Source organism: Balearica regulorum, chromosome 8 (assembly GCF_011004875.1).
Source record: "Balearica regulorum gibbericeps isolate bBalReg1 chromosome 8, bBalReg1.pri, whole genome shotgun sequence".
In the NCBI taxonomy this organism is placed as follows: Eukaryota; Metazoa; Chordata; class Aves; order Gruiformes; family Gruidae; genus Balearica; species Balearica regulorum.
This window is the reverse complement of record NC_046191.1, coordinates 2,734,350-2,749,632: the sequence shown is the minus strand read 5'-3', so window position 1 is coordinate 2,749,632 and position 15,283 is coordinate 2,734,350. Positions and strand designations below refer to the sequence as shown.

At 40.4% G+C, this 15,283-nt stretch overlaps 1 protein-coding gene across 1 annotated transcript in view; it reads left to right on the top strand.

Annotated features, from left to right (window-relative positions):
* The window catches only part of CACHD1 (cache domain containing 1), a 108,488-nt gene that overhangs the window by 44,089 nt on the left and 49,116 nt on the right, over positions 1–15,283 (top strand). Inside the window, exon 3 of the mRNA XM_075759178.1 lies at positions 4,768–4,916. Coding sequence (XP_075615293.1) covers positions 4,768–4,916 — 149 coding nt within the window. The remainder of the gene's footprint in view (positions 1–4,767; positions 4,917–15,283) is intronic.

The following is a 15,283-nucleotide window of genomic DNA, read 5'->3' as shown; positions in this document are numbered from 1 at the left end:
TGTCAGGAATTGTGGTTCTTTCTCTGGTTTTTGTTGTGTGTCATGTTTGACATCTTCCTTGGAGTAAGTCCTGGAAGCCTTGCTAAAGTTACTACCAGCAGAGAACCTCAAATCAGTGCTGGTCTCTGAAGAAACGCACGTTAGAAAGTAGTTTCCCGCATCCTGATTGAATGTGCAAGAATTGAATTTTCACTGTTGTCCAGATGATTAGGAATGATTTGAACCTGTTAAGGCAGAGGTGTGGGAAGAAGCTGGTAGCGATTCTACGATCCTTTCTCAAGCCACGTTCCTGCTGACCTCCATGCTTTTCTGGGTTTGTACAGAAGCAGTGGCTTCTTCAAGATCTAAGCAGGTTAGGAATAAATATGTTAAAAAAAAATTCTAGAATAGGAATCTGCAGGCGCACAGTAGCGTTATGATACAACAGGAGGAATGCTGGTGGATGTTGGAGAGAGGTACTTTTGTTCCAAGTTCTTCTAGTTCACAGGGGATTTTAAAATAAAAATACGAACTAAACTCTTCAGTGTGTAAGCAGTACTTTTCGAGGAGCCTGGCAGCATTAAATCCCCAGCAGTGAGTCCGTTATGACATCCATGCCTGTCAGCCTCATTGATACATATTTTATGTACAGTCTCAGAAACATTAAAAATATCTTGGCTTTCAAGATACAGCCAGAAATAAAACCTAACCTTGGAGCTCTGCTTTCCCTCAGTGTTCCCTGAAAAGGGAAGACTTCAGAGCTGTGGAGCTTTGAGGGGAACGAAGCTTTATTTAAAAAAAAAAAAAAAAAAAAAAAAAAAAAGCTCGAGGGAACTATGCAAATGAGGAAAATGTCTCTGGGAAAATTAGAGACTCACTGATGTTGTGATGAAAGGTTGTCAGTAGAGATGGTGACAACCGAAGTGCATTACCCATGGGTGCTGCGGTAATAGAAACAGGTGTTACCGTCCAACCTGTCTGCAAACCGAAATGCTTTGGCTGCGTGCCAGCTGCCAAAAAAAAAAACCCCCAAAAAACCCCCCAGAGCTAATGGCTGCATTGTTTGGAGCGAGCACTCCTTATTATTCAGTTCTTTAAGGAGAGAAATGCAGAAATCTGAAAAAGGATGAGAGGAATGTAGAGTGAGGCTTTTTTTTCCCCTCTTTGTTTTTAAGATGAGGTGAAGAGCACTATGAGAATTGACCGGAGGATAATAGCATTTTGTGTCAATCTCGAGGCATCCAGATTTATTTTAGTCTCCATTAAAGCAGTTGAATTTGAGCATTTCTGTGGGAGCAGGAAATGTCTGTCACACTTGGTACCTACCCAAGGGTATACCCGAGCACGGGATCTGAGCTACCTGCCTCTGCGTGCCTGATTCCGGACACAATTTTCCATTTTCCCTTAAAAATGTTTTAAACAGTAACGTTAGGGCGGTTTCATAGTTCAGTGCTCTATCCTTTCATTATTTGTTATCTCTTTCTGTACCGTTGAGGTTTTGTAACCAGTGTGGTGTGGGTCTTGCATTCATCAGTATGCAATGGCTGTTCAGCTCTGGGCAGGTGAAAAGAGGCAGGGTATATGTTGGAAAAAATAATGATCTTTTGATTTAAGATTTTAGGGTTTTTATTTAGAAAAATGAGAAGCTGATTTAAGCCTGCAGCTTTTATTCTGACAGGCTCTAGCGCCCGAGTGCATCACTGAATAATGTTTCTGAGCTAATGATGTGAGCGCGCATGCATGCATGGGCACGCAAGCGTAGATGAGGAGCTAGGAAGTGTGTATTATTTTTTGCTGTTGTTTTAATCACTGAGAACTGGAATGCCTGTTCACTGTCGTGGATTTTTGTGCTCCAGTGAAGCCCAACCATGGAAGAAAAGTTCAGTTAGTTTGGTTAGGCTTCATCTGGATTGTACTTCTCGATTTGATGAATTAGATCCATTTGGTTTTAGTTAATTTTTTGGCTGATTGGTGTGTTACCCTTAGTTTCTTAACATGGTTTATTCATCGTAATCAATTTTCAATGGAAAATTGTTGTTGGATCATCTTGCCATTGGTGACTTTTTTGAGTCAGCTTTTTTTAAAGTGGTTTTGATTGTTGGAAGTATTCTCTTACTATCAGAGGGTGAGCAGTATTTTTAGGGTACTTCAGATCAGACAAACTCAGTTCTTCCAACTGTGCTTATGCCCATGGGCAAGGAATAAATGTCTCTGTAGTTCGGGAGGCTTCGGGTCTCTTGTTGCTGCCATGCACTTGACTCTCTGCCCCGACTGAAGTGTCGGATCCGATTTAATGAAAGTAATGTAATGACTTTGAGCCATTCAGAGGTTTTTAGATGGGAGATGCAGTTTAGGTGCTAAGCATTTGCTTTTTGTCAGCTTCTAAGGTACGGGCTCTTCTAAAAAGCAGATTTGTCAGATCTTCAGACTCCGCACAGCAGGGTAAAATTCAAAGGCTGTGGGGTGCTTTTATCATTCAACCTAGAAGGTGAAAACCCATCAACACCGAAACCTCATCTTGTACAGCATTCATTTATCAGAGAAAAGTGGTGATTCCAAATGAGAGTCCTTTTGCTGTGATGCTCCATGTTAGTGTTGTTACTGCTAATGATGGTTGTGTGGTCATTTTTTTAAGCAAACTTAAGCTGTCTCCCCTTTTTGTGATTTCAGGTAGGAAAACCAAGAAAGAAGTGTATAGATTCAAGTATCTGCGCGCTTAAGCGCAGGTATTTCATTTGCCCAAACTCAGAGAGGAACCTTGTAACCATGAAGCTTAAAGGCTTTGACTTAGGAAATTCGGCTGGTGTATGTTTGAGACCCTCCAGAAGAATAGACTTCTCAAGGACATGTTTGAGGAATACAATCAGACAAAAAGAAAGTTTACCAGAAAATAGAAAAGGAACGACCCAGCAGCTTATTATCTAACAACTGGGAGCAATTTAATAGTGTTGGATGCTTAACACGGAGGAGACCATTAGTAGTCCTCTGGTGCCTTGGCAATAAATCATTCTACAAAACTAATTAGGTATAATTCTGCAAGTCATTTGAGCAAGGTCCTATTAAAACCTGTGCTCCTAGGAGACCTGTCATTGAGCTGCAGCATTTGCTGGGAACAATGGAGGCAAAGGCATTGCTGATATCAGTGTGGGCCTCGTTATTCGCATAACGAAGTAAATCATGATGAAATATCCTGTTAATAATAGTTAGGAAAGACATTTGTCAGTCCAGGGGATCTGGAACAACCAGCGACATTTCTCAGGACACAAATGTAGCGGCACCGTTAAATCACCCCGTAGAGTTTGGAGTGTATGGGGAGCGGGAGAGATGAGTTATGAATTAACGAGCTGACTTCAGCTCTCAAGAAAGTTCACAGAAAAGCAAAATGCATTGTTTCTGAGTATTCAACACAGCAGTATATTGCTTGGAGATTTTCCCCTTTCATTTAGGATGCATTTGACCAATGATTAAGTGTTATAGCTATGTTGGTGTGAAAAGGATACCGAGTGTGCCAGAGCAAATCTTGCACACACCTGATCTGTTTTATTAATTTCTCACTTTGAATGAAAGACCAGGAGCAAAAGTCTCGGTGTTTCTTGTAAAACCTGATGCTTCCTCATAACTGTGTTCACTGTCACGTTTGCTCAAATAACAGCCACAATTTTTTCCCTTCCAATTTTCCCCTGCAAAGTCATTAGTCAGGCTCGTTGTGACGTGCCTAATGAACTAGACACAAGTGAGCTCTTACCTGACAGCACAGTAGCTTCAATAGGCCTGTGGTGTATCCCAGCAGGCTCTACCCTTGTTAACACCATGTGATTTTTATTTTTATTTTTATTTTTTTTATTTTTAGAGAAGGACTGAAGGACTCAATTTGCTATTTCTAAAGTTAGGCACTCTAATTTTTTTAAAAGCCTGAGAATTGCTGGGGAGAGATGACAGTCTGTTTTCTGAAAAGAGAGAAAAACGATTATCTGGTCTTACAAATAATAGTGTAACCTCTAAACTTTGTCCTGATTTATAAGTGGCTGCCTTCATCAGAGGGACCTCTGACAACAAAAGGCTGGTGGAAGAATTTCACCTGCGCGAGACAGTTGTCATTATTTTCATTCTATTATAATATAATGTCAATTACAGAATTTTTATTTTGTTCTTGTTTGAAGTTTCTGGTTAAAGTATTGTAGGTTGTGACTAGCCATAGCGAGCTGCTAGCTCGATTAAGAAAATCACTTGGAAGATGCTCAGCTCAGAGCCCGTGGTGTCCCCCAGGAAAGCAGCAGGAAATACAAAGGAAAAAGCAAGAACTGGGATGGCTTATTTTGCCCCAATTGCCACGAGAAGAACTACATGAAAGGAGTTGTGAAATGCTTCTGTGTAGATCGACCTGACTGAGCAGGCTGTTTATTTTAGTCTTCATCGTGTCCTTGTCAGGCCTTGCAAGAGCATCATATTGGAGAGCTTCAGTTGTAAACCAGTAGCAGAGATACCAGCATGCAGGGGTCAGTCCTTAATGAAAGGGAAATTCAATATAATGGAAGATTCACTTTCCATTCATGCAAAACTCGATGTTCAAGTACTCGTTGCTAGATGGTAAATGTATTTTTAGATGGTAAATGTATTTTATCTTACCATATTCTGTGGCCAATATTATTAATTACTTGACTTCACAGCACTTAAGCTACCAAAACAGAAGTACAATGAACAAAGTAGACAACGGCTGTCTTTGATAAGGACCATGGTAATACAGAGAAACTGGCTTAATTTTCATCATCATCATTTTTTTTTTTCCAGTTGGCAAAAAAAATTCGTGAGAAGTTTAACCGTTACTTGGATGTTGTGAATCGTAACAAGCAAGTAGTGGAAGCATCATATACTGCTCATCTCACATCGCCCCTGACTGCGATCCAAGATTGCTGTACAATTCCACCATCTATGATGGAGTAAGTATTAAATTCTGAAATTACTTATGCTGTCATTTAATGTGTGAAGAAAAAATGTGCAAGTTTTTCTTTGCAAAATAACCTGTACTTTCTGCTGCTCTTGATAACTCTGAAAAAGCAGGGAAGACGGTGCTCCTTATCTTGTCCTCATACTCGTTCACATTTCTATTAGAGGCATGTTTAACGAGGAGCTCTAAACAAGGACCGGGACTCAGCTCTGATGGACTGTAAAATGAAACAGGAAGGAAAAAAGTTTATTCAACCCTTAATTGCATGGAATAGTCTTTTATACAAAACGAGTCTGTCTATACCCAAGATACCATTTTGCTTACCCCGAATAACTCTTCTGAAGCTGGTCATGGGACTTTTTTTTTTTCCCTTTGAAGTGCAGTAACCAAAATCACGAGTTGGTTAGTACATCACATGCTAAAAATATTGCATTGCAGTTTAATCAAGTTGACATGCTGCTGCTTGATACACAGAGAGATTTACAGAAATTGAATATGTTGCTTGGAAATGGAATTTCTTCATTTTACATTTGTTTTGTTTTCAAATACAGGAGTTTTGAATAGTCTAAATCCAATCTAATTGTCTTCAATCATGTTGTATTAAGCTGTGTATTTGCAGAAACTTCTAATTGTAGGAAGGTGTGATAAAAGGTCTGATTTTTCCAATAACAGTGTAATAAATTCTTTTAGACAATCAAGGTTTTAAACACTTCCATATGTGCTGGAGAAGAACAAGAGTAACTTTCAGTTTATTATACGATGCAAACCTTGATTACAGAGTATATTTTCATTGTTTATACCTGTCTGATTTAAAAAACATTTTAGAGAGAGGAAGGTAATTTGGGTGATAAATATTAAAAGCATTTTCTGCAGTCTAACTATAAGACAGCTCGTCTCTTAGTGATGGTGTTCTTTCATCGTTTCTGAAGTATGGCATTAACCTTTGTTTAAATAAGGATTTAAAATATGTGCTGCATTCAAATACGTGGTATGAATCTGCGTCTGGAGAGAAAGGCCACTTGCTTGTTTTGTGTTTGTTTTGATTGGCACAAAAGTAAGAAATCTCAGTAGGGTTAAGCCTCGGGTGGCTCTGAAGAAAGGGGTACGTTGCTGTTGGGTTGCGTGTTGATTTAGTGGTCTCGGTGCAATTCCTACTGGCCAAGGTGCCTACGTAGAATGCTGGCACACCTGGTGCTCAGTGGCCAGGCTGTGGGCAGCGTTAGCAGAAAGGTCAAGAATCAGTTGAGGATGAAAACCTTTCTACTCTCTGATCTCTCCATGCAGTAACACCTTCCAAGCAAGGGGTGAAAAGGAGGAGGAATGAGGAGATTTATCACCCCCTTGTCAGTATTACATCATTTTTCATTAAAAGAAATAAAAAAGAGAGGTCTGCTCTTAGTCTGGAAACTTTCATGAATTTCCTTTCACTTTGTCCTCCAAAATTACGTAGCTTGGAAGTCCTTTAGAGGTTTCTTTACCCATGGTGGACTTGCATAAGGATCCTTCACAGTAAGTGGTTTTAAAAAATGAACCGGAGGTCACAGCTGGCAAAGCAGAGAGGTGAATTTTCTATTTGCAGAGCTCCTCATTCTGGCTGTACAATATGATTCTCATTATTTAATTACTTGGCTTGATAATATTAAATCTGCTAAAGTGATTACTAGACCCGTCTATCAGTCTGCAGGATCTTCCAGACAGCGCTTCGGCAAGACCTGGTTGATACGTATGGTTGAAGAGCGGTGGCTTACCAGGCTGTCTCTAGGAAATCGGCTGCAAAGGCCAGCAGGACGAGTGCCTTTGCAGGCAGGCGTGTGGGAAATCACCAGTAGGTTTTGGGTTGTTTTTTTTCTTTTTGTCCAGAGAAATACATAGACTCAGATTTTTGACAGAAAATACTAAAAGTTAAGATACCTATCTTAATGGTCAGATTTTGGGGAACTGGAACACAGGTGTGAGTGTTTGACCATGGATTTAGGTATTATTTTTAAAACATAGAACACAAATATATCTCACCTGGATATTGTGATTGAATTTTGAAGGCAACTGGTTTACTTGAAGTCTTCCACCTTTAGTTTTTGGACTAACTTTGGTCTGGCTATGAGGAGGTCTGCACTAGTGAGGAGTTAAGTTAGGTGCGCTTTTGCTACTCACAGCTTATGCTTGATGTTTAAAAGATGTGTGTTGGTGTTGGGCAGAAGAGTGCTGGAGTTAGAGCCACAATAACTACAAAAAGACACAGATTTGTCCATGCTATTTGCTGTTTTCAGGAGATAATTTGCTCTAGATTGTAACTTGGAAATGCATGTGTCCTTAGGGCTATGGTTTTTCTTTCAGGAGGGTTGTGAAATATTTGTCTTACAACTGCTTAACTCCACGTATTCTTTTCCTTGGTGTGGGGAGGTGTTTCATCATGTGGCCTCTCTACTTGAGTAAACATTTGGTGCAAGAACACTGTCAGAAGCATGTTATCTTCAGGGTGTATTTTTAAGGTAGATTTGAAGGCTTGTCCAACAATATTTAAGGTTGTTTATCACATAGTGTTCAGCCTCTAAATACACGATGATGTTTGTAAATCTGAGGGCACTTCGTATTGTCAGGCGATTCCTCCATCAGCCTTTTACACCGCCGTCTGTCTTGGTGACGTTGCTTTAGGAATACAGCAAGTTGGATTTGTTTGGGAAAAATTACGTGGGAAGGTATTTACGCTATCCGTGGAAAGTAGAGATGCTGAACTATTGCATAGAGAGAGGATTCATTTTGAAGGTTTTTTAATGGCTTAGTATCTTTATTTAGTTTGTATTTGTTGTTAGCATTAACAAAATTATCCATGTGTGGCCTTGTATTTGCTTGTATTTATCTTGAAAATCTGAGCGTTGGCTTAGAAGACAGTTTGCGGTGTTGCTCGAGATAAACTGTGAGAATTCCACACCTGATGACTAGAAACAAATGATACGAAATATGACTAACAAAGCACGAACTGGGCTGTAAAACGAACCTGGCATTTAAATTGCCAGTTTAGTTCAGTAGTGACATATGACAAGGAAAGCAATATTTATTTTATTGCCGTTATGTGGTGTTGGCTTTCACAGTGAAGAGCCCAAATGAGTAAGTTTCCATGTGATTGTGATTCCTGTCCATAGTGCCTAGCTCTGAATTAAAATTAACAGCCTGGCGGTGCTTTCGGTTGCTATATTGTACCCCAGGTATATTGGCCTAACTAGTGTAAGTGCTAGCAATCATGTATTTGGTGTCCCCACCAAGGTAGGTTTGTGCAACGGAACTACGTTGTTCTGGAAAGTGGTGAAAAGACATAAATTAGAATATGCAAAACCAACTTGATGAAGCAGTGCAGTTGGTGGTTATTGAGCATTTTTGACAAGGAATTTTTCCATAGGCCTTAATTCAACAAACGTATAATCAATGCTTATGCTCACCCAGTTTACCAAAGCATTTAAGCATGTGCTCATGGAAATGGAAATGAATCACACATTTAAGTAGATACTCAAGTACTGCTGAGTAGAGGTGGGCTGCTAAATTGGAGCAAGAGGGCATGGGGCTATCTGTTTTTCTTTAGTTTGTGCTGTTCCTTTCTTCAGATACAGCTTTTTGCATTTTCCATTCTACTTAATCAAGATTTGGGAATGGAAAAAACCATGATGGCAGTGGAGGGAGAGACAGCAGTTGAGAAGAGCAACCAGGGAGCACAGACAAGTTCAGAAGTGGATGGTGTGAATATCCAGTATCTGCCCTACCATCCAGGCTGTATTTGTGTCCGTGGGGTCAGAGCCTGGAGACTTGCTCCTGTTCCCAGGGCTTGTGCCGCATCGAGGAAGCGCCCATGGCAGTTGAGAAGAGGCGTCGCTCCAACCAGACAGAGTTAATATGGATAAAGTGCTCTGGGCTCTTAGCAAAACAGATGGGTAAACTGATGGGAGATAAGGAAAATGGTTGCCAAGTGACACACATCTTCTAATCCTTGAAGAAGTCCCTGCTAGAAAAATAGGGCTTTGTGTTTCCTCACTGCTGAAGAAGCCATGAGAAACAGATTTCATGCTGTCTCCAGACCTTCCCTATCATGACTGAATTGAGTGGTTATTTACAAGACAATGTTTTAATTAAAGTATCTTCCTTGGTAAGAGGATAATACCTTTCTGTACAAGCCGGTGTCTCCTGTTTGTCAGGCCTGAGATGCTTCATTCCCGAGAAAGCCTGGGTAGGTCGTTAGGAAGTCTTGGAACTGGAATGGCCTGATGGCATGGGGTGCAGATGGGGCTACGGCAGAGCGTCAGCGAGAGGGTAGGGGAAAGAAGAAACAGTGTTTATTTATCAGAAGTACTGAGCACCTGCAGCTGCCCTGCACCTTCCGTGGGAACTTATGGGATACGTGTCAGTTGTGAAAAGTGTCTAAATAGGCACTTAAGCAATGAGTTTCGGGAAATGAGTTTGGAAGTATTAGGTTTGTGTGGGGTTGTAATTTTGCAGGTCTGCGTGATCTGACTTTTGAACGACAACTGACATAGCCTTCTTCATAAAGATAATGTTGGACTGGATGGCAACATGTAAATCAAATAGGTTTTTTTATATTGATATTTGCAGATAAAAGAAAAACAAACTCTTTCCACACAAAAAGAAGAGTAAGTCTGATAATGTGTGTAACGTTTGAGCATTCAAAATGCTTATCTCAGGAGAAGCTGTGATTGATGCTAGCTGGCCCCCGTAGGAGACTTTCAGAAGTAGGTAAGTTAGTTATGTTTGCATTGTAAGTACACGTGAAGATGCAGTTGCAAGTACGTACTTTACAGAATTGGTGCCATAGAGTACACTCCAGTGATTTTCTCGACATAGCAAAGCCCTGCGCATCTGCAGTGAAATTACCTTCCAAAAAAAAGAGGCTCTAACTTCCTATTCAGATGCATTTGTGAGGAAACACGCAGCTGCCTGTGCAGCTTTTCCAACAAAAAACCCAGAGACGATGCAACCCGCCGTGCTCTCCAAGTGCATTTCACATCCTCGGGTGTCTGTGAGAGAAGGTAGGAAAAGGTTTCCTTGAGTTGCCTACGACTGGGACCTGAGCGGGGAGAGAAGGGCAGAGTCGCAGCACCAGAAGCCGCCCCGTGTGGTGCCCTGCTGCCGCGAGGGCTGGCGCGGCTGACCGTGGCCCCCATAACCCTACACACGCAGAGATGACATGAATATACACGTATGCCGGTGGAAACGTCCTCCTCTCTCTTTACGTCTACCCTGCAGAGCAGAAATGAATTTCACTGCTGTTTTTTGTGGAAAGTTGTCATAGGTCTCCAGAAAACACGTGTTTGTGTGGCATTGCCGTTCATAAATGCTCTTGCTTCTGCTGCTAACATATATGTTTCAAGGCAGCTGGAAATCTATTTTTGTTCTTTATTTAACTGTGCTGATAAGAGCTTAGGGAATGCATTTATCTAAATTTGTGAAAGGAGATGGAATGGAGAAATATTTCTTGGTAAAACACACTACTTGGCAGTGTTGCGTTACAAACATTAATAGAGCTGTTTGAATAAGTGAGTTTACAAACCTATTTTTGAAAATCATTTACTCCCTGACTGTGATACCGCCTTCAGAAGTGGTCTGTTTTTTTCTTTTTTAAACAGATGGTTAAATATTTGCTAATGCAGTTCAATTTTATCGCAGCTCTTTCTGTGTTTATCTTTCCTCTCTGGAGCAGTTAAGTGGGAGATAACAGGATTCCCATTCACTTCCTTCAGTTGCTGTAATATCTGAAGAGCTGCACTTCCAAAGGAGAAGTGGGTGGGCCACACTAAACGAAATTTAAGATGTATTTGCTGTTCTTGCAGAGTATCCGACTACAGTAAATGCGTGTGGGTTTCTAGAAAATGTAGGGAGTATGCATAGTGCTAGTCTTGGCATGACCTTGTTTTGTCCATAAACTGCAGCAGGTATTTAGGAAATTGCTCTCTTGGACTGTTTCTTTTACTTTGTAAATGTGGCCGAGTTTCTCATGAAAGCGTGGGTTTTGGAATAGTTTGTGTTACTAGGTTGCAGTCCTCCTTCCAATAATACACTTCCTTTACATCTGAGACCAAGTATACTTTGACTTTTTCAAGCAGTAGTTGAAATAATTGGAACAACTTATATGCCTTGCCAGAACAAACTGGTTAACTGAATCATCAGTAATTTTTTTTGCTTGATTTTTGTTCATAAAAACCATTGCTTTCCAGCATGCTGTTTTGATGCAGAGGGAACCATATATTTAAGTATTTATTTAATTATGTAAAGTATGAGTGAAAATTTTGCCTTACAGTCAAGTAAACACGCCTAGTTGTGAATTTCCGAGGAAATGCTGACTTTTCAATGCACTTACATAATTTCATTTGCATACTGAAATCAGCTTTAAATTTGAAGGAGTGGAAAGGGAAGTAAGAAATGAGTCTTAAAACAATGAGAACCCCTCAGAAGCTGCTCAAGTGTCATTTTTATACTCAGGTCCCTCGTTTTTCCCTAAACTGAAACTGTACAAAAGAGGCTGATTTACACTGTAAATTCAGGCCAAACAAAATCCAATTGGAACTCACTTGAGCGCTGTTTTGATGTAAGATTCAAAGCTTCTGCAAATTTATTTTATCTTCTACACTTGCTGATCTCCTGCTTGTAAATCCTGTTGAAGGAGAATAAAAATGAGCGCGGCCTGATGGGAATTTAATGTCTGAAGTTCAAAGCAGTTTGCACATCAGAGCAAACGTCAATCAAATGAACATCTTGCAAGCTAGGCAGGGAGCGCGCTTCTCCGTGGGGAAGAGATCAAAGTGGGAGTCGCAGCTCTGTTTGCTCCCTCGGGATGCAGTTTCGATCGGTTGTTCATTAAAGTGAATCCAGAAGGAAGGGCTTTTTAGAGAGAGGCAGGGAAAGGGGGATGGGGTGAGCGTGTCTGTCTTGAAACTGAATTTCAGCCAACGTCTTTTGCTCTCGTTTAAGTAAGTACAAAAACTAATTGCATCTAAATACAGGTTTTGGTGTGTTTTTTCTGGTAAGGATTTTGAGGACTTCCTAAGCATTGGCTGTGGTGTTACCACCTAGAACATTTTGGACCTAATCTTGGAGGACACCTCAGTCCGACATCGTTGTTGTCATTCACCTTGTAGTCTTGTTGCCGGCAAAATTGGGAGCTGCTGGTAAAACTTGAGTCTCCTTTTGTGCAGAGAAGGGGTGGTGATCAATGCTTGTCTGCAAATCTTAAAATGTTAAAGTTTTTGTGGTTTTTTTTTTTTTTTAAACTTCTCCCAAAGCAAGCGATGGGAAGATTTGTATGGTTTGAAACTTATGTGGAAAACATGCAAGGTATAAATACGTTGTAGGAAAGGTAAACCCAGTAGTACAGCCAAGAATATATGCATTTACTGTAAATGCCACATGGCAGTGTTGAGGCTTTGGTTTTAATTGTTGCTTTAATGGTGAAGATTGCCAAATAGTTTAATAGTGCATTCTTAATTGAAACAACTTAAAGGCATCCCAAAGAAGCACATGTAAGATTCTTCAATTAATTAAAATGATTGTGAGTATTGCAATGTTAATTTGTCACAGTATTGCCTTTGCCCAGTTTCTGGTCTTGGTTTTCCAAGGACCTAAACTTGCGATGGGAGCTGGTCTCTCCTCAGGGTCCTTGTGTCATGGAACCGGTCACGCTTTAAAAATACACTCCATTGCAAGGGGCAAAAAGTCTGTTTTAAGGCAAACTGCACCTGAAAAGAGATTTGAGGTAGATGTCCCACATAGCTCAGTCTGGAGCAGTCCTTGCTGCAGGATGACAGGTCTGTCTGAGGGCTGGTCTTTAATTTATGAGGTTTAAACCAATTCTTCTTCTGCACATTTTATTTATATCATTTTCCCATGGAGTGTATTCTCTTTTTGTTACTTGTGTGCTGCAGCAAGAGGAAGGAGGGGTGGGCTGAGCTGCAGCAGTGTCTTGCTTTCCTTTTCCAGCTCTGCTGCAGATTATTTAGGCATATATATCTTCATTTTCCTGATGGGTAACATAATACCTGCTTACTAGGACAAGCTGAGGGACTTTGATTTTTGCATTAAAGTGCTTTGACATGCTCCAGTAAAAAGTGCAAAGTAAATAGGGTGTTTATAGCTGAAACACTGATCCCCGTGGCGATCAGTTTGGGGCTGCAGGAGCCCCCGTGGTGGGGCAGTTCAGGGTGATAACTTTATTTTTGCCTTCCTAGAAGGCATGCCAGAATCAGACCTGGTGTTCATCTGCTTGAAACCCCATGTTAAATTTCTTTCATGACTGAGAGACCTGAAATTCAGTTTGGCAGCTCTGTGTGTGTGAAAAAGCGATGTAGCAATACACTCAACATTTTGAATCAAGGTACGTCCAACTTCTCTGCCAGGTAATTTAAAGCGAGTGGTTTGGGTAGTGTGAGAGCTGCATGTCAGGATGCACGTGGTGCTTTGAGTGAGTGTGAGAGGTGGCTTTTTGGCATGAAATAAAACTGAGAGGAAGATTCCAGATGATTTTGAATTAAACCCCAGCATTTACTGCCCGTGTTCTGAGACACGAGTAATGTTAGTTGTTAACAAGGTATCCTGTTGCCATCACTAATAGATTTTGATGGGAGCACTGGGACAATTAGCTAACATCCTGAAAAGTCATTATCTTTCCCTAAGAGTTTGTTCTTTAGTATTCCTCGGTAATATTTCTTTAGCATGGAGATGTTTAATTTGCAGTCTCTAGCTCTTCTCCATCTGGTTTTGCCCAAAGATAAACATGTTTTTTGTGAAACCCATCCTTTATCAATCAATCTTAGTCTTGAGATTCTTTAGCCAACAAAAAATCAACAACATTTTTGCTTGCTTGGTAGGAGCTGTAATTTTTTGAAGTGGTTACATTTTAATGGGGATAGGAAAAGCCACAGCCTTGATCCAAGAACTACGTTCCTGTGAAATGTCAAGTCTTTTCCTCGATGGAGAGGACTTTGGGGAGTTTTCAGAGAGCAGGTTGCCAATAATTTCAACAAGCAGCTCCCAGCAGAGTGGATGAGCCCATGCAGAGCTGCACGCCGTCATGGTTTGGCTGCTTTCGGTGTCTGACATAGCATCCCTTCTTGATCTTACAACCTGATGGGTGCGGGGTCTGATCAAGAGGACAGGAGGCCTTTCTGTCTGTCTGTCCGTTTCTCTCCTTCCCTTCCTTGCCATGAAGAGCGAGGGTAATGCAGAAGGTCATCAAAAGCTCTTTGCCTCTGTCTGAGTCTTGAATCAAAACGCCAGCGCTGATGGAGTGCCGTTGATGATGCTGTTTTGGATAAAACACCAAAAACACCAAACATCTGCGTCCAATAAGGAACCCACGGTACTTTTTGTAGAGCAAGGAACTGAGCTGCCTGTTCTTGTTCCCGCTGTATACGGCATTTTTCACTTTGCTCATCGCTGAGTGCTTTTGGTATGTTCAGCAGCTGCCACAATTAAAGATGTTTTTCCAGTGACGAGCAAGTTCATAATTGCATGTGTTAGGTTAGGTTAGGAGAGCAAGCAGAGTTAAAGGTTTGCGTTAATGTATGGTAATGTGACTGTGTCAAAAGACTGAGGTATGTACAATATTTGTAAAGAGATGACAGAGAGAATTTGTGTACAGACTGCTCTGGGACTCCCTGATGCAAAAACTTGCACTCTCCGTGTACATTTGCATCCATATGGTAGATGATTTGCAGCTTAATTTTTTTTTTCTTCCTCAGAATTGATATTTGTGTATTAAAAATATGGACCAAAATTGATAGAGCTATGTTTAAACTGCATTTATTCTACATAATTTGAAAAATGTATAGAGGGCAGTTAATTATTTCCAAATATACATGACTTTTTTTAAGTCATGGTTTGAGAAGGGATCAATAAGTGTTGGTACCTCAGTAACTCTAGCTGTTCACTGGTAGTCTTGTCCATCTCCTTTAAGAATAACACAGTTAGTTTAAGATCCATGTAGTGTTTATGAATACAGATTAAACTAATTTTAAAGCATGTCAGTTTAGGGAGACTTTGTTTTCATTGATATTTCTACGTGGCAGTGAAGATATTAAAATTAAGCAGTTTGTAATCAGTAACGGTCACTTCTTGCCTATTCAAAAATTCAATTTGATGAGAGCCTTTCCAAATGGAGCCTCTAGGCTGATGAGCTCTAGCTATGTAAAATGAGACTTCTTGTGACTCTACAAGAATCATAAAATTTAATCTGATATTAAGACCAAAAAAGTCAGCGTCTGAAGTTGTGTTATGTATTTGTATAAAAGACTATTTTACTTATGTGTAATTCAGAAAATCATTACGGAGTTTAATAGTAAGTTCTCGGGAAATTACTCCTATACT